General features: G+C 43.8%; 2 protein-coding genes and 2 pseudogenes across 4 annotated transcripts; 1 reads left to right on the top strand and 3 right to left on the bottom strand.

Annotated features, from left to right (window-relative positions):
* Positions 1 to 210: 210 nt before the first annotated feature.
* Positions 211 to 1,911, bottom strand: LOC133902400 (vacuolar protein sorting 38-like; annotated as a pseudogene).
* A 2,670-nt stretch (positions 1,912 to 4,581) lies between these two features.
* Positions 4,582 to 7,580, top strand: LOC133902532 (uncharacterized). 2 transcript variants are annotated; one of them, XM_062344149.1, is made up of 6 exons: positions 4,582 to 4,952; positions 5,859 to 5,949; positions 6,119 to 6,264; positions 6,375 to 6,402; positions 6,496 to 6,604; positions 7,249 to 7,580. In XM_062344149.1, the coding sequence occupies exons 1-6, from the start codon at positions 4,677 to 4,679 to the stop codon at positions 7,328 to 7,330; spliced, it is 732 nt and encodes a 243-aa protein (XP_062200133.1). In that variant the 5' UTR covers positions 4,582 to 4,676; the 3' UTR covers positions 7,331 to 7,580. The 2 variants fall into 2 exon arrangements, with proteins under 2 accessions (XP_062200133.1, XP_062200131.1); XM_062344147.1 differs by having other exon boundaries at positions 6,110 to 6,264.
* Positions 7,581 to 8,105: 525 nt separating this feature from the next.
* Positions 8,106 to 12,733, bottom strand: LOC133902399 (glucose-6-phosphate isomerase 1, chloroplastic-like; annotated as a pseudogene).
* Positions 12,734 to 13,552: 819 nt separating this feature from the next.
* Positions 13,553 to 16,722, bottom strand: LOC133901941 (protein CURVATURE THYLAKOID 1D, chloroplastic-like). 2 transcript variants are annotated; one of them, XM_062343493.1, is made up of 5 exons: positions 16,466 to 16,722; positions 16,155 to 16,369; positions 15,010 to 15,114; positions 14,008 to 14,079; positions 13,553 to 13,933 (listed from the first exon to the last, which is right to left on the bottom strand). In XM_062343493.1, exons 1-5 carry the CDS (start codon positions 16,548 to 16,550, stop codon positions 13,862 to 13,864), a joined length of 549 nt encoding a protein of 182 aa, XP_062199477.1. In that variant the 5' UTR covers positions 16,551 to 16,722; the 3' UTR covers positions 13,553 to 13,861. The 2 variants fall into 2 exon arrangements, with proteins under 2 accessions (XP_062199477.1, XP_062199476.1); XM_062343492.1 differs by having other exon boundaries at positions 13,554 to 13,933; positions 16,155 to 16,375; positions 16,466 to 16,721.
* Positions 16,723 to 18,768: the final 2,046 nt, after the last annotated feature.

Below are 18,768 nucleotides of genomic sequence, written 5' to 3'. Positions count from 1 at the left end.
CACAACATTGTAGCTTAGTCAATGCTCCTATCTTTTACAATGAACACTTAAGCATAACAATTGTAATCATATGCTCATAATTATAATTATTATTTAAACATCATCTGGCCCTCTCTTATTTTCAAATTCAGGTCTATTCATCGATAATATGATGTTTTTAATTTTATAGCAAGCATGAATATAGAACTGAAAATCCATGAAAGTTACACTCTATAAACTGACATACTTGTTTTGATGTTGTTGGAGGCACCCGGGCTTGTGTTATGGAGACAATTCATCCAAAGGCCTCATAGGATATATCTGAGCAACTTATATTATCATATGTTGATGTCTCATCCGCAATTTTTGTTCCAGATTTTCAAGGCGTCCACAACCATTTTTCCCTTATAACAATTTACTAGATTCCTATAGTCCCAAAATAAAATATTCTAGTAAGATTAGTGGAACTGGACAACTGCATCATGTCCAATTTGAATGTATAGAAAAATCAACATCTTGATAATCCAAAGTCCTGTTTAGCACAACTTCTGCTTTTATTGGAGAAGCTGAGGAAGAAATGCCAAACAGGGCTAAATGCATCAAGCAATACATTTAAGGGAAGAATACATCTTACACAAGTTTAGGCAAATATGTTAACCTTTTGTTTGTACTAAGAAGTTTCTCAAAGAAAATACTTGATACAACACACTGCATATTTAAGTAGCATTTGTGTTGGTACTAATAGTATTGTTAGAGCTCAAAAGGGAAATAAAATGGATATGATCGATACTCAATAATCTCATTGATAATGGTCTTGCAACTTTCACCATAAAAAATGAGCTACGTATAAAAATATACTTTTTAATCAGAACTTAATGTATGGGGCAATTGTGGTTTGAACATAGGCTAAAAAGGTAGTAAATATAGAACAGAAACAAAAACTTCGTAAACCACATTTTATAATATCATAATCTTGGAAGTGATATAGTCTAGAATGAAGGGAACATATGCAACCATTTCTTCATATGTCATGCAAATATCAAATACATCCAGTTTACTGCGTGCCGCGCCAAGAATTTTTCTTGCCACTAACAATGTTTTGATCTTGACACAAAGTTGTTCCCTTTGATCCTCAACATCCTCAGGTAATGTCTTCGTGTGCATTTTTAAATCCCCCATATGACCAGAGTATCATGCAGTGTCTGCCTCATTTTAGCCAAATCATTCTCCTGCCGAAGGAATGCACTGCTTGCCTGTCCACAAACATATTAAAACTACAAATTAAACAACCAGAATGACTCCACAGTCCATAAAATTGAATCTGCTGCGGGACTCACATAGTGACAGGATTGGGAACATGGGCTTCCTTTTTCTCACATTCCAAGAACAATTGTAGGTAGAGAAACAAATCCAATCTTCCCAATTCCCAATTTTGGAAGGGAAAGCTAAACCACACAAGATCCGAACTAGACCGTTCTCCGAGGAACCAAGCAAGTAGCGCCACCTGAATCGACTCCCAAAACTCAATTACCTCTAGTGCAGACTCAAGGTGCTCGGTGAGGTGCGCCTAGCGGTCCCTGGCGGCGGCGAGGTGCACCTGAGAGGCTCTAGAGGCGCGTGAGCTCCTGTTGCAAGTCCTCCCAATGGAAGACCTTGTGCGCATTGACACCCTTAGCCTCACTGGCCGGCAAGGGCACCAACCTTCCGTCCTCTGATGGCAACGGGGGATGATCAGGGGTGACGAGCGACGATCCTGGGCCTAGGCCTTCGGATGCACCCACTCGGCCGCAGGCCCGCCGCCCAATCGTAGGCCTGCAAGCTTCACTTCCTAGCTAATACTGACCGACACATCTTGAACCGATGGCATCAAGTTTCCTCCGATACCCACATCAACTATCAACTCCGCACAACAAACTTTAGAACCATCGACATAATCCGTGTATAACTTCCAATCATTCTCCTATACCAACTCCATAACAACATAGTGAGCCCTACCACCCCGACCGGCATCAAACTTTCCATATAAGATTACATTACATACATCCACATCAACATTCATAACTAACCTATTGCATCAATAATTTCATCGAACCTTTCCAAATTTCAACACTTTCTCCCTCATCTTATCAAACTCCTCATTTGCATTAACCGTGCCAAAAAAAAACATACGAATAATTCGATCCATCTACACACAAACCATACAAACATTACTGTCGGAGGATTAACTCCTATCGCAGGGATCCCGAGAGACCCCTTTTTAGAGATTCGACCGGGGGGATGATCCTGAACAAGTTCGCCGGAGAAATGAATGAGAGTAAATGCAACAGCCGGTGGATGGGGATGATGATCTAGTGCAGAAAGAAGTAAATGCACCGGAAATTTAGGCAGGTTCGGACCGCACGGGGGCGTAATACACTACTCTTGTGTGGATGTACTAACTGTCCTGAGGAAGTCCCTCAAGGATGTTGCTGTTTACAAGAATATTTGTCTAACTAAGAGCTTGATGCTCCTTGTTCTTCGGCTGGAACTACGCTCTCGTCCTGTGCTTTGGGTTTTTGCTGTCCTTTTTGTTATCTTCTTGGGTTGTTTTTTGGTTGTTCTTCTTTCTTCTGTGTACCGGCTCTTTTATGCACTCGCCGGCTGCGCCATACCCCGAACGGGAAGGAGGGAGGCACAAGTTCCAAGACGCCGCGACTGGGAAAGGCGTCATCATATTTTCTGGGTGAAGTGACCGGGGGTGGAAAATACGGCACACGTCCGGTCACCTGTCACCATAAACGCCCTGACAACGGGCGCTGTAGAGAGGGCCCACCGGGCAGCCGAAGAGCAACCCGACGTGCCTGCCCTGTCTTGTTCCTCTGCCACAGCAGGGCGGCAGACGGAACGTCTTGATCCTGGCAATGTTATCCTGAGACACACCGGATGATACGGGACGGGACCCGTGCAATTAATGGCCTCACGCCTCTCTGCCAAAGCATGGCAGGGACTGACACTGCGGCGGGAGAAGTTGGGGATGTCAGGCCGCGCACGCTCATTAAATGCGGCCTCGGACCTCTGACTGGTTGACACCTAATCGGTGGGCCCCTCGGGGGCCCTTCTGGGTCGTCGGGGCACCGAGTGCTCGGGGGGTACTGTTCACCTCCCCAAGCACTCTCCCCCGAGAATGCCTACCTTTGCCTTCGGGGCACCGGGTGCTCGGGGGCACTGTTTACCTCCCCGAGCACTCTCTCCCGAGCACTCTGGCACGAACCTTCGGGGAACCGAGTGCTCGGGGGTTGCCACGTGCAACCCCGAGCACTCTCTCCCGAGCACTTTTGCACAGACCTTTCGGGGAACCGAGAGCCCGGGGGCTGCCACGCGCAGCCCCGAGCACTCTCTCCCGAGCACTTTCACACTGACCCTCGGGGAACCTGACGCTCGGGGGCTGCTGCACGCAGCCCCCGAGCACTCTCTCCCGGAACTTAGCTTTTCTGATTGTCGGGGGACTAGGGCGCTCGGGGGTGACCGGGCACCTCCCCGAGCACTTTATTCCTGGTACTTAGACTCTGCGGATCATCGGGGAACTGGGGTGCTTGGGGACCAGGGACTGTGGCCCCGAGCACCTTCTCCCGAAACTTGGACTTTCCTCACCCTGCAGGAGGGACCTCGCGGGATGGTGACACGTGGCGGACGGCTGGCCTGGCCTCGGGACTCAGGGACCCCCAGTTCCAGATACACCGACAATTACACATATACAAAAATATCATCGCTATAATATATGTAAATCTTACACATTATCCAATTCAATCCCTACGCCTTATTATTTCATCACAACAATTAAAAAAAACTCATATATATATATATATATATATATATATATATATATATATATATATATATATAAAGAGAGAGAAGAATATGCATTACTCATATACATTAAGTATATCCATAATTGATTCAATTTCTTACGATTAAATAATTGCATACAACAAATTTTACACGATACACATACGTAACTATACATATATAGTACGATATATGATCTCTGACCTAACTCGAAACGTAGAAATTTCATAGAACAACATCAACATTATCTTAAATCCTAACCACCCTTGAACTACAAATGCAAGCCAAAAATAATAAAAAAAAAAACTTAGAAGGAATGGATGAGTTACCTTTCTAGGATACTTCCAGCGAAATCTCGTTTGAATCAGGCTTGATTGGTGGAGATATGGGGGGATTCGTCGGTGTCGAAGAGGGAAGTGTCACCTCTATCGAGCGTGGCTGGAGGAGGAAGAAGAGGTAAAGAGAAGAAGGGTCAAAGCCACCTTCTATATGCAGCTGAGTCACGCTAAATGGATTGACGTGACAGCCGGTCACGCCAACCCTTATAATGCGACTCAGATCTACCACATCAGTAACACGTGGCACGACAACAGAGTGATCATCAGCGTAGCTCCTTAGTCTCCTCGAAGAAATTGGCGTGATGAAGGCGAAAGTCACATCAAGAACAAAGATAGCTGGTCACACCAATCTTGACTACAATTTTAAATTCACATGTGCTGTTATTAAAATATTCGTTTAAAATAGATTTAAAAAAATTCGTCCGCGAACCCAACACGATTACGCTACAGCCGACTAACCAATAATCTCTCCATGTGGGCCTCGCGATTCCGAGCCCCAACCCGACGTCGCCAGCGATAGGGCCCGGTTCCACCATGGAGCCCTCTTCCTATTCCTCGCCGGCGGCGCGGCGGCTGGCGCCGGAGGTGAGGAGGGTGCGGAAGCGGGCGCTGGAGGCGGCGCTGGAGCAGGTCCAGCGGGCGATCGAAACGCTGCGCGACGCCGACGCCGATCTCGGCGGGTCTCTCTCGGGTGACGCCGCCGCGGAGGGGCGACCGGAGAGCGAGGACGGCACGGGTGGCGGCGGGGATGATAGGGATGGCGCGGGGACGTCGTCGGTGGCGAGTGAGCCCGACTACGAGACGGCCCAGGTGAGGAGGAGGAGGCGTGATTTCTCTCGAATTGGTGCTCCGGGGGTCGCTGTGGTTTCCCGGGGACTAGGATTTTGCCATTATAGCAGTTCGTAACTGATAGCAGATTGCGATAATTAGTTTGGTCCTGAGTCTTGACATATTGAAACTAGCAAGTTCGAAATAGCTTCAGTACTACAAGTACTGTTGTCAATTGTCATATTTTCTCGCGGTGTGGTGAGACTAACAAGGTACCTGTGAATTTCAGTGGCTTGTTGGTCGCTTCAGATACTCTGTTGTGAATCCTTTGCTTATTTTAAGATGTGTAGCCAATTTGACGTCAGAATGCTTATGCATTCAGGAGTTAGATCTTCGGTGACTACCTGGTAGCTGCTCTGTCAGCGTGCTGTGACTTGTGAGGTAGGTTAGTAAATAGTACCAAGTGTGGAAATAGAGGAACGGGTATTCCTATGGGGGTACAGAATCAGAGATAAATTAGGGATGTTTCTTCATTAGTTATGATATGTTGCATGTAGGTTTCCCAAAATAAACATGTCTTCAGATGTTGGAAGAACAGCTTGTAGTGTCTGGTCATCTCTGCAGAGTGCCGGTATTCCTAAACTGGGAAAGTGACTGGTTTTAACAGGGGTCAGAGGACGAGGAAAAGTGACTGGTTTTAACAGGGTCAGAGGACGTGGAAAAGTGACTGGTTTTAACAGGGTCAGAGGACGAGGAACAGATGTTAATTTATCTTAATTTTCAGGTTATAGTTCCAGTTTCCTGTCTAGAGTGTCGACTGAACAGTATCTTGGCACTTACCGAAATCTCTTTTCTGGAGTGACAGGATGACATGAAGAATTTTCCTTGCAATCTAGTTTGCCCTGAAGCTGTCCTAAAATTTTGAACCAGTTGCCTTTTACTTTGCAGCTCTATGACCTTCTTAAATCTAAGGTAGAATCACTCGAGTTTCTTCAAAAGCTCGATGGCATTCAGAAGTCAGTATATCAAAATGGTGCAGGTACGCCTCTGTTGGATAATCGTATTAGTACATAAGATATCCTAAATATGGCCAGCTGAAATTACTGTTGTAGTGGATATGAACTCATGTTCCTTTTGGTTCTAATTTCCTTGCTATGTTGATCACTGTACTCAAAGTTCTCCATTGTTCTTTGGCACAGTTGAACCAGATACATCATGGGATATAATAAAGGCAGTGGACTTGTGGGAAAATGGTGGTCCAGATGATGAATATGTTCTTGTTAATCAGGAGGATGTGATTGATGGGATTACTTCCTTTATGGCCGCATACTTGTTATCGCTTAAAAAAACCAAGGTAGCTATGTCCTTACTTGATGGAATTGTCACGCTGCATGTGGAGTTTCATGTCTCTTCTTGTATGAGTGGTGCTTCATATATTTAATGCCTGAATTTCATGTTGTACAGGAACTGTCTCCTGATCAACTTCAGAAAGGTTACTTTCTCTTTTCTTAATTAAGATGAATGGTTAAATCATCTTTTTGATTGGATATTCTGATGTTAAGCATCCTCGTCATTCTTGTGCCAGCGCTTCAGAAGACATTTTCAGCTCAAAAGAGGAAAAGTAAAATTCGGAAGGCATGGGATGGAACAAAAGTCATTTATAACGTTGCTTCATGGGGTGCCACAGCTGTTGGGTAAGTTATTATTACGCTATCCTTGGACACAAATCTTCTCCATGGTATTCTTCTCCGTACACAATGATCTTGTCCAAGTTGAATCAAGAAATGTAGGATCAGCCGGTGCACTGAAACTTAGATGTTATCTGGAGTTAGAAAGTTTAATTAGTAGGATGACAATCTGGAGCTAGAGTCCAGCAAATTGTAAGACTTTGAGGTGACAAAACCTGGTGCGGGTGACAAAACCTGGAGCTAGAGTCCAGCAAATTGTAAGACTTTGAGGTGACAAAACCTGGTGCGGGTGCCCAGAAACATGTGAAAAAACATTGTTATACGGTCTATCCTTTTGGAGGATACCAGGGAATAACGCCCTTTAAATCTAAAAAAATACAGGATCAGCCTGACTTGACACGTAGCTTAGGTTTCCCATCGAACTATCACAAATTAATTTCTTACCCAAGCTGCGCACCAAGCTTTGTTTCACATATGTTCTTCTATATTCACTACATGAGATTCTCAAACAAAACCACTCTACAAATTTCGTATGAACTTATCTAGTGTTACCTGACCATAATTACATTTGCAGGGATGCTGGTCTTGGCTCTCCAATCTATATATAGTTGTGAAAATAATGTTAACTGTTTGTGTACCCTATTTTTCAGGGTCTACAATAATCGAGCATTACTTGCGGTAGCGACTACGGCCATTCGGACATCCTGCCGTGTGATCTCCAAATTCCTGTGAATAGTGTGTCATCTGCTATGTTAAAATTGCTTGCGTGTGCTTCCGATTGTTTAGGTAAAGGGTAACGCAGAGCCTGAAATCATTTGTAACATGTAATGTTTTAGGCCTATTTGATAGCTGGAAATCAGGTAATCTGCTCTGGTGGCCGAAGTATTTGTTCGAGCGTGATCTCAATTTATTGTAATGCAACTGTTAAACATAGCATTTGCATGGCTGCTCAAGTGTAAATATCAAGTTCGATTGATTAACTCGTATTGGTGCCCGAATCACTTTATTCTACTCCAATGATTCATAAACAGTTATGTTGCAATGTTTCACTGTATCAAATAAACTGAAAAGAAACTGACGTTGATCCACCTTATAAGTACGAAACTGTAGACACGCGAATGCCACAGCAACGCTGAGCTTCAGAAAAGGATATACAGATGACAAGATACATTGAAACGAAAGAAACTAATTATGCGTGCGGATTGCCTTCCTCCACATCCATGTTTCGTGTATACAGGAAAAAAAACACTAATTCTAAATATACAGTGTCGCAGTAATCGTGCGAGCACAACCAAATATGAAACTAATGGCACATCAGGAACATGCATGGGCTAGCCATTGTGTTCCTTTTTATTCCAACACAATTTTACACAGATCCAGAGTCCAGACCGGACATCTATGCGGCCTGCATATCTTCATCTACATTGCATTCTCCAAGGTAAACCTTGATGCGCCATTGTGTTCCTTTTTGCTCCAACACAATTTTACACAGATCCAGACCAGACATCTATGCGGCCTGCATATTTTCATCTACATTACATTCTCCAAGGTAAACCTTGATGCTTCGAGGAGAACCGCAGCTGCCTTCTGCTATAAGCGCTCTATCGTTCGCAGCCATGTGCTGAATTATTTTGTATATCATCTCAATCTAAGAAGCAAACATAGTGTAGGATTTACAAAATTATTAAGAAGCGCTTTACAAAAAAATGGTCAGAGAAAAGGCAAAGGTAAAAATTACCTCTTCAGGGCAATGGCAGCGATCTGCAATTTCATCTAGTGTCAAGGGCTCAGCAGGGTCCTTGCAGCTGCAAGGCAACAAACAAGTATGATGAACTTGGAAGTGCAATAAAAATTGTTTTATGCGTAAAACATTGTTGAATTATACTGAACTACAAGCCACAACTTCTTTTGTTAGAACATGATTTTTAGCCTCAAGAAGGATAGGCAAATGTTAAATAGCAGGTTTGCTATCTACAATTTTGCAGCCACATTTTGGAACATCTGCAGTTGTCTAAAAGGTCTTAAAACATTATGGAAGATGTGCATATCTAGTGATCTAGTGAAATATCCTTTTAAAGCATCATAATTAGAAATATCACCAAAATAAAAACCACAACCAATACCGCCCCATAGAAGAAATAGTAACAAAAAAATATAAATAAGAGATTCCATACGTGGCCTCATTCAAAACAGTCAGCACCCTTTTCTGAAGTGCTAATACTTCTCCTGCTGCCCTTTTCCCAGCCTCAACACCTGTAAATCACATACCACGTGTAAATAAGAATACAAACAACAAGAATAACTTAAGGATCCTGAGCAACATTAGTTTGCCTTGAGAAGCATACCAGGCTGATGATAGGCATTGATATTTATCAAAGAAGCATAAATCCCCACGGCACGTTCATAAAGTGCAATAAGAGCTCCAACAGCTCTAGGGGTTACTTCTTGCACAGTAACGCAGACGGATTCCCAGTCATTCGCATAAAGAGCAGAACGGGTTCCCTGAAAAATATTGTACACCTCTGTCATCACTTTGGTAAACAAATCAACATTTTTTTGTGTTTTAAAAGTTAAACGTTGACCTGCAACATGCCAAACAAATAGTCACCACATGTGACTCCAGGTTCAAGCTCCCAATCGTGACCAGGAGACCTGTCACGCAAAACCTAGATAAAAGTAACAAAGAAGTTGTGTAGACCTTCTCTCAGCTGCTGAATGTAGCTGTAATAAGAAATAATTCATTAGATGCTGCAATTTAACAACAGAAGTACAACAGAATTGAGCACACACTTACGCATGTTGGTCGGTGCTTCCTTTGTCACCATATATAGTTAGCCCTTGATTAACCTGCCGTTCAAAATGTTTATATCAAACAAAGAACAATAATAAACGCCGAATTTGACAACTACAACAACAACAGTTAAGCAGAATAAGGAAGATTTTTTTTATTATTATTTTTTTAAAAAGGGGCAAACATCCCCAACCTTCATTGGAGGTCTGCAGGACCAGGTATCGATCTCTGGCCGGCTGGCTTCACCCTTGAAGCTTTACCAACTGACCTAGGGTCAGTTCCTCAAATAAGGAAGATTTTGTACCCGATTGCCATCAAGGTCGAATTCTTTTCCAAGAGATTCCATGACAAGTTGTTGCAAGTATCTACTCAAAAGTAGCAAACTGTACTTGTAAGGAAGTACAACCATATCCTGAAAGAGAGGAAATTCAAAATAGTAAGGAAAATACTGAAACCAACAAATGTCAACAGAAGAAGCTGCAAACCTTATTGCCTATCCCTTCTGATGCCCAATACCAACATAATGCAAGTAAGGCTGCTGGATTTCCTTAACCTGTGAAGTAGAAAACCATGTTTGACACATTTTTCAATAATCAATCATATCACTAAAGTGTCCATATTATTATAATATCATACCACGGTTTTCCTGGTTTCCTCATCCATTAAAGCTCCACCAACTAGAATTTCCTTGATATTGATACGCTGACCAAAAAAAACCTCACATGTTAATCTGAAAGTTTGTGAAATCAAAGTACAGGAAAAATGGGAAAGCACTGACCTGTAATGAAGCTGGAAGTAAACCTACAGCTGACATTTCTGAAGTTCTACCACCAACCCAGTCAAACATAGGAAACCGAGCTAACCATCCCTCTATTCTGGCAGTGTTATCCAATAGAGAATTTTCTTGAGTAATTACAACACTCTGCAGAAAGTTTGGGCCGTCAAATAACGAATTTTTCACCAGTGATATATTAAGCATGTTGAAACAGTGCACAAACCAGTGATATATCGGTTTGATGTGTTTCTTTAGCATGGTCGTCTTTTGGTTTTGTCCGTGGCACATCTGTACGTCTAAAGTCATTGTCGGTGTGCATTTGCGTGCATGGGTACGGGTGGTTTTGCATGTAAACGTTGCTTTCTTTCGTTCTATAATACAATGACGCACAATTCTGCTGCGTGTTCGAGAAAAAAAAACAGTGCACAAACCAAGTAACAGAAAAGGATTGCCTGTAAACTTGTTGTATTAGAATCATACAAAACAAACAAGAACCTAAGGTCAAAACCTGTTTTGAGAATTCCAGCCCGGCATATCGGAAGGCTTTCTGTACTTCCAGTAGACCATTGCGGGTTTCAGGTGTGCCTCCACTCTATATGTAAAAAAACAATCAGGTAGCACAAATAAGTACATAGTACAGCTAGGAGACGAGGGGGCAAAATAAGGAAGATTGGGAGCCTTTTGTACCTTAGAAATGACAATTACAAGAGTAGATTCAAGTTCAGGTCCTAGCTGAGCAATTTGATGATCAATTCCAGCAGGATCGGTGTTGTCAATGAATCTTATCTGAGAAATCAAGCATAATAAGAGGTCAATCTTACAACTGATGAGATATCTTAAATCCACAGAATAGAGAAATGCAATTAAAGTACATTGCTTGAATTATGAAACTTGGGAGATACCTTCAGTGGAGGGTTATCAGGGGCCAAGTGCCTCCGCAACAAATTGAGGGCCCAAAGCTGACCCTCCGATTCCTATGGAGAGAATTGAAGTGAAACGACCAGAAGGGGATTTAATCTGCATTTGCACCAAATTACCGCATTATGAGCCATCAGCATAAAAAGGAAGGTGCTAAAAGCCTCAATAAGATAAATGGCAACTATCTATTGTACAATGCACATTCCTAAAATCCCATTTATGGGAACCATGAAAGTGTAGGGGCCTGCTAACTGTTCAGAAATACAATCCACGAAGCACAGCCACCAGATTATCATGTCAAAAGAATGTGTACACCAGAGCAAGATTCCTCGTCATGGCATATCACAGCATTTCGTAACACAGTTCTGTACGTATAAAACAGAAGCCCTTAGAATCAACTTCTTTTCCTAATCTCGTCCCCAAAAATTGTTTCAGGTAGCTAAAGCTATGTAAACTGGCACCCTTTCTCTGATAGACTAGACACTCCCTCCAGTTGCCGACCCACCCTAAAAATGAGCTTTTCTAATGGTTTGAGCTAAAAATGGTAGAGCAGTACTACAAACCAAGTACGTAATGCAATCCGGATTATGTAGCAGAAGCAATCGTCAGTTTATCAAGGTGGCCGGGGACGGGAAGAGATCCTACCATCTTCAACTACTTTTCTTCACGAGTTCATTTTCTTTCATGAAATGATTTTCATTTTTTCGGTACTTTAACAATTTTCTTTCACGATTCTTTTTACGAAGATTCTCTCTCATTCTCTTCACTCTGAGATTCTCTCATTTCACTTCACAAATTCCTGTGAAGGTAATTTATCGGAGATGAGAGAAAATAAAAAATATTGAAATGGGAAGAGAAATCAGAAACGAAACGAAATAAAAGGAATATTGTTGGAGATATTTTAAGTAACTGCACGAGTGATGCCTACTGACATAATTGCATGAGTGATATTATCGTTGACACGTGAGACTCTCGTGTTTGCTGATTTCCGTTTGTGTTTTTATTGTGTCAGTTGCAGCTTGTATTTTCTGGAAATCGGCTGGTCTCTGGCTCTTCGATGGCGACCCTGGGAACTAAAGATGTCCAAATGAGCCGTGCCTACTGGGCCGGCCCGAGGCACGGCACTGTAGGCACGGCCCAGGCACGGTACGGCCCGATCACCGACGGGTCGGGCCGGCACAGCACGAGGTCACGGGCCGTGCCTGGGCCGAGCACGCGGCACGACGGGCCGGCACGGCATGGCCCAGCCCAAGCCGGCATGACCCGGCACGCAAATGCCCGGTTATTTTCTATTTTTTATATATATTTTTAATTTTATAGCTATTTTTTATCTATTTTTTTAATATTTTATCTATTTTTTATATTTTTATCTATTTTCTATATATATTTTTATTTTCTATATATTTTTTTATCTATTTCGGCCCGCCGGGCCGATCGGACCGTCGGGCCGATCGGGCCGTCGGGCCGAAATCGTGCTCGGATCGGCCCGACACGGCACAGTCACCGACGGGCCGTGCCGTGGGCCGAGAGGGAGGCACGCGAGCCGGCACGGCACGGCCGCTACAATAGATGGGCCATTCAGGCTGTGCCGTAGCCGGGCCGTGCCAAGCCGGACCCGTGCCGGGCTGGCCCGAATGGCCCATTTGGCCATGTTTGCTGGGAACGGAAACCTATTTGTGGTCTCAGTTCTATGTTGTTGAAAACTTGACACGCTGGTCGCCGTGAGATCGTGGTTTGATTGTGATGGCTCGTTCTCCTTTTTACGTTTCTGGGACTCGTGATTTCGATGGCACTTCGTTTCAATAAGAATTTGAAATGTTTCATGCGGAATTCTTGCATTCCAAACAAGCCTTTAGCTCAATGATGGTCTATAGGTTTTGTCAATAGTTTATGGTGAACCTCGGCTGCCTTATCGCCCAGTCGCATCTCCAATGGTCAGGCCACCAGGACAAATCCCGGCAACGCTCACTGCCTGATGGAAACGCTAACAGTCGTTTAGTTTATCTGATTGCCTCCTCCCTAATCTAACGAGCTAACTGATCTCTTCAGTATTCCAAATGCTTCATGGCTCTCGAAAGAATAAGTTTCCCAGATGCATCACCACTGAGCAACTACAGGTACAGCTACTCGGGCTGCTCCTTCGACCATACCTCTCTGCAAGCTCTAGAGCCAAACACGTAGCTGTGGGTAAGAGCTGAAAGCAGAAAACTGAAAGTCCTTTCCATGAGGAGTCGACTGTGGACTTCAGACACCAAGAGCAACATAATATAACACTTTGTGTCGACTGGAACTAAAGGGGAACCATTTTCTGTAATATTATTAAGGAGAATCTTACCACTAAGAACATGGATTGGTTGGTGAGCAGGAGAAAACTATATTTTCAACCCCAACTAAATCATAAGTCAGGTCAGAGGAACCTAAGCAGAGCCCAATTGAAATATTAGTGGTACAAAAGAACTCTTCTTGGGGACCCTTCGACGGGGACGGCGGCACCCACCTGATGCACGACTTTGGAAAGATAGCCGCCTCAATAGGTCACATGCAAAGAAAATCGTACAAGACTGTCAAGACAGCATGGATCGCAAGTTCGCAACCCCCGCCCTCAATTTTAAAGGAAGTAACGCCAAGAGTACTAGGTTTATAACACGGTGATGCCACAATGCAACTACTATTCTTTGATTGGTCAAAAAATGCAGGAAAGGTCCAGAAAACACTCTAATTATTCAAAACAATCTCTTCGTTAAAACCCAGCACAGGTTACAGAACGCAAGAAAATTGCTCAGTTATCATGGGACCCTAATATTTGCTTCTTCATGGAGCTAACTCTGGCGATAAGTTCGGCGCGGTTCTCCTGCACAACAATAGAAAGATCACTACTAGGGCCATTAAACAGACACGGATATTTCTAAGAGTGCAACCAATCACCTTAAATATCAGATATCTTGAGGTGAACCAAATTGTGAAGCCAAGGCCAACAACTTCCATCACCTGAGGGACCTGCTCATCCAAAGCAATGATCACGTTGTTGTGAGACGTTGTTGTGAGACGGTAATCCACGAATTTCCACATAAATTGGACAAAGTAATACTCTGGCTGGCTCAAAACTACCATTGATTTCAATTTTATGCGATCCCACTAATTCTTATCTAACTAGTCATCAACCCCTGCACGGGCTAGAAATATTTTAGAAAATACATCATAATAGAACTGTGTGAAATGCCTACGATTTAGGATTTAGAGGTGACTGATATGCGTATATTGACCACATTTCCTTAGGATATTCCTCTACTAAATAAGAGTCTTGTGCAAGTTATTTTTCTTTTTTCTCTCACTTTCACTATATTTGTTAATACATGTGTGGTCATCCATGGTATAATATTTCCTTTTCTTTTTTAGTTTGTCTCCAGACTCCAGAGAGAGACATAAATTAATGTTTAGGTGAAAAGCATATGAAACATTGCAAGACAATGGCACTTTAGGTTAATTTTGTTATAATCGTAGATGTGGGTAATTTAGAAGCATGTATTTGGGTTATTTTGGTTAGTTTTTTCATAATGGCAGAGGTAGGTAATTTAGAATCAGGTATTGGGGTAATTTGGGTTAACTTTTTTATAATGGCAGAGGTGGATAATTTAGAAGCTTGTATTTGGGGTACTTTGGGTTAATTTTTTCATAATGGCAAAGGTGGGTAATTTAGAAACATGTTAGATCCAATGGCTATTGTTGTCAATGATGATTAGAGTTCACCTAATCGATGGTCGGATGTTTTGCTTCTTTTGAGAATTTCTAGGATTTATATCCTTTTCTAGCGTGTCACATCTGACGATTAACCTGGAGGCTCTAAAAGGAGCCTCCAATTAGTAACAGTAAGATGCTATTTCAAGTACTGAAAGTAAAATATTATGAGAGAGTGAGAGGGCTACATACCAAAGGGACAGAATCAAGTGCAGAAACCACAATTGATGAGATCCAAACCGCAACAACAGCAGATGTGCCATATACGAGAGCGGAATATGATTTGTCAGAGTCCAACTGCACAAGAATAATTCTTAGAGTTGAAGGTAACATCCAAGCAATTGAAAACTGCATCCTTGCATGATCCATTAGATGGAATGTACTCTCTAGAAGTTGACAAAGGCTGATAGGCATTTTAACAAGGAAGAGCTGGCTATATAACATCAGAAGGTACACAATTTCACACAAAGATCTAGGTACACTTTATTACCGTTTAAGGTTCCTGTATTTATTTTTTTACCATTCCGTCCATTATATCATTCCCCTCTGTTAACTGTGACCTTTTTGCCACAGCCTCAGCAATGTCCGAGGAGGTTATCCTCAACCCTTACCAATTAGTGTAGTTAACTTGTCAGAGTGGCAGTTGGTGTTAACTGAGAGGGCCTATCTGTATTAACTGAAAAGACCTGCTGCACTTTCCTTTTGTAAGACCTGGCGGTAGCTATGGAAAATAAAATCTGAATAATGTGATCAAAATATCAGAAATTCAGAATCCAAGATGTAAAGTTGCCTTGTTGCTAGTTACCCCATTGAAAAAAGGCTTGTGAATCATTTAAGATGTCTCATAGAGAGGTTTTCCAGGGGGGGGGGGGGGGTTTCCCAGATATATGTACTTCCATACCTATTTTGGGAGGTTCTATGAACGCTTTATTCTATGAGAAGAGAACATGAGTGTACTCGATGTTTTATCACTAAAACCATCAACCATCTCTAAACACCGATGTTAGATCAAGACACCTACAGTTCGGTATCAACCTCCTTTACCAATAAACAACCCCAAGCAATTTATCACCCTGATCCAACGATGGCCATGGTGATTAGTGGCTTGCTATCTATTTGCGGAACAAATCAGCTGCAGCTTTGCAGTTTGCAAATCATTTCAACCGTGAAGCAATATGCTCTCATCCTTGCACTAATCAGTATACTGGATAAAGGGGGAGCAAGTTTTCTTTTGCCTCGGTATTGAAATGCTGATCAAGACACAAAATCTGTCACCTCAACCCAAATCATCCATTTCAAATCGACAATACAATAAGCAATGGGATGCGCGCGCTCACCTCAACGCCGATCTGGTTGAGCACACCCCACGAAGCCGGCTCGCTCTGCACCTCCTCCGTCTCCTTCTCCTCCACATTGCTCACATCTCGGCCAAACCCATCCCACTTAGCCGGCGCCGGCGCCGGCGCCGGCGCCACGGGCTTCTCGGAGAGCAAGGCCCCGAAGTCGTCGGAGTCCTTCGCCCGCACGGCCAGCGACGCCCCGCCGCGGCAGCCTAAACCTTGCGGGGACGGAAAGCGAAGTTAGGGTTTTAGCTCTCAAAGACATCCAAGGGGTTCGAAATGGGAGCGGGGCGGCGAACCGAACATACCTTGCTTGAGTTGCCTCGGCTGGGAGATGGACGAGGGGCGGGGAGGGAGGACGCGCACGAGCCCGGCGCGGGCGGCGAGAGCCATCGCTGTGAGCTTGGTGTGCGTTCCGCTCGTTTTGCACGGGCGGGGAGGAGGTTGGCGGTGAGGCCGAGGCTGGCGGCGCCGCTTGAGGTCTCTGCCTGTCTGTACACAGCAGCCGACGCGCTGCACTGCCGAGCGCCGCGTGTGCCGAGACGTTTGGTTCGGTGCGCAGCGAGGCACGGCATGCGCCTCGAGTGGGGAGGCGCGTGTTCCGTGGCGTGCGCTGTGCTTTTCGGTTGGGCCGGTCGAGAGGGGGACGATCGCCGCGGGCTCGGTGGGTGGCAGCGAGCTTTTGGGCTGCTTTCTCTTCGGCGCCATCAAAATGCAGGGCCGCAGGGGAGGACGGCCGGCCGGCAACGGCCCAACGCCTTCCTTCCCTTTCTTCCCCAGAGCCGGTTGTTCTTCGGCCTCAGCAGTCAGCCCATTTGCAAAAGGAGCAGTGCTACACTGTTTTTCACGTGAATCCTACGTACAATTGACGTGGCAGCGACAAGTTGGTTCAGCAGCACGTCACGATGACTTGATTCACGGGGCACGGAGTATTTATTCACTCACGTCAGCTTTTTAGGATTTGTTTGTAAATTCTTTTAAGTACTGCTCCGTTTGGATCTCAGAATTGTTATGAATAAATTGAATTGGATCTCAAATCTAAATTTGGATGAAAATAGAAATAAGACTATAATTCAATTATTTTGTTTGTTTAGCGAGAAAATTATTGATGAAATAGTTGAGGAGGGTCTCCGCCCCGTCGCCTACTGTGATGGCGGCCACCGCCCACCCCAACGACCTCCACGGCTTCCTCCACCATGGCCTCCGCACCCGCACCATCATCCTCCGCACCCACGCTACCGTCCTCCGCTCCCACACATTCCTCCTCCGCCGCGGTCTCCTCCTCGACCACCTTGTCACCGTCGGCCTTCTCCTCATTGCCTTCACTTGCTCGGCTTCCCTCCCACCCGCCCACATCCTCCTACTTGCACAATGGAGGCAATGACTGTGTGGCCGAGAAGAAGAATGACGACGGGTTCTTGTCGCCCGCGAGGCAATTACCGGAGAATGGGTGGGGTTGTTGGCAAGGGAGTTGTCAACGGAGCCTGACTCGAAGGATGGGTGAGGTTGCTCACTTCGATTCAGATAGATTTAGACTCCAACAGTCCGAATCGTGAGGCTCATGTCCTAGTCGATGTCCAATTCCATAGAAATCGATTTTCAATTTCATTTCTGATTCCAAAGGACATCCAAACAGCTGAAATGGCAAAACCAAATTTCAATTCCACATTTCCATGCTCAATTCTGCGAACCAAACAGGTCTGAAGTAGTATTACACAACCCCGTGGTCTTAACTCTTTAGATAATCTTTTTTAATAAAAAATAAGATTATCGCAGCCTGCATCTATGCAGCCGTGACTCTTTGAGATGATGCTGTCGTGTTGTTTCGTTGGTGGCATAGATCGTGTGACTGTCTGACTGATGGATGGATGTAAACGTTTTTAGATTAAACAGTGCAGCATGATAAGGAGCAATTTGCCCTGCCTTGGGGTTCATATATATTGGTTGAGCTAGGCCAGACATCCGCTAGATCATGGGAGTGCGTCCATGGTCTAGAACCGTGACAGAACTGTGTACTGCACTTTGGGAGATGGGATAGAGGATGAGTGTATATATTGAGGTGTTTTTTCTACAACTACTTCGGAGACTAAAAGTGGTACTTTCTTCATCTTAAGAAAAATTACTTCACATTTGATATTTTCCTGGCATTGGACTTGGAATGGAATTCGTTGTTGCGCCAAAGACTTGTTTACGCCTGATTCCTGTAAAATAGTGAAAACCCAACAGAAGGCCGAGACAGCACATTGAAGACACAAGGAGGATATACGCATATCGTGCCAAACATTGGAGGTGAGTTCTTCTTCAGCCATGGATGACGGTTTAATAATAAGCTTAGTGTTGAATAAATATGTACTTTCAAATTTAGTTTAATTTATACGCATATCGTGCCAAACATTGGAGGTGAGTTCTTGTTCAGCCATGGATGACGGTTTAATAATAAGCTTAGTGTTGATTAAATATGTACTTTTAGATTTAATTTAAATTTCTAAATAGATCATGAATAAAAATTGTAAACTAAAAGTATGATATAACAACAGTACAACGTAGACATATAGGTAACAAAACTACGTATATAATACTCATATTTGGTCACTAGCAAGAATATCATAAA

The sequence above is a fragment of the Phragmites australis genome, chromosome 20, assembly GCF_958298935.1.
Source record: "Phragmites australis chromosome 20, lpPhrAust1.1, whole genome shotgun sequence".
Lineage (NCBI taxonomy): Eukaryota > Viridiplantae > Streptophyta > Magnoliopsida > Poales > Poaceae > Phragmites > Phragmites australis.
Note: the sequence above shows the minus strand (reverse complement) of the source record. Positions and strands in the feature narration are given on the sequence as shown.

Bases quoted from the DNA above. Each gene is read 5' to 3' on its own strand.
- LOC133901941 (XM_062343492.1), bottom strand. From the start codon at position 16,550: ATGGCTCTCGCCGCCCGCGCCGGGCTCGTGCGCGTCCTCCCTCCCCGC. The intron at 15,115-16,154 runs GTGAGCGCGCGC...ATTCTTGTGCAG, and splicing joins TCAACCAGATCGGCGTTGAG to TTGGACTCTGACAAATCATA. The intron at 14,080-15,009 runs GTATGTAGCCCT...TTGGATGAGCAG, and splicing joins CACTTGATTCTGTCCCTTTG to GTCCCTCAGGTGATGGAAGT.
- LOC133902532 (XM_062344147.1), top strand. From the start codon at position 4,677: ATGGAGCCCTCTTCCTATTCCTCGCCGGCGGCGCGGCGGCTGGCGCCG. The intron at 5,950-6,109 runs GTACGCCTCTGT...TCTTTGGCACAG, and splicing joins AGTATATCAAAATGGTGCAG to TTGAACCAGATACATCATGG. The intron at 6,265-6,374 runs GTAGCTATGTCC...CATGTTGTACAG, and splicing joins TATCGCTTAAAAAAACCAAG to GAACTGTCTCCTGATCAACT.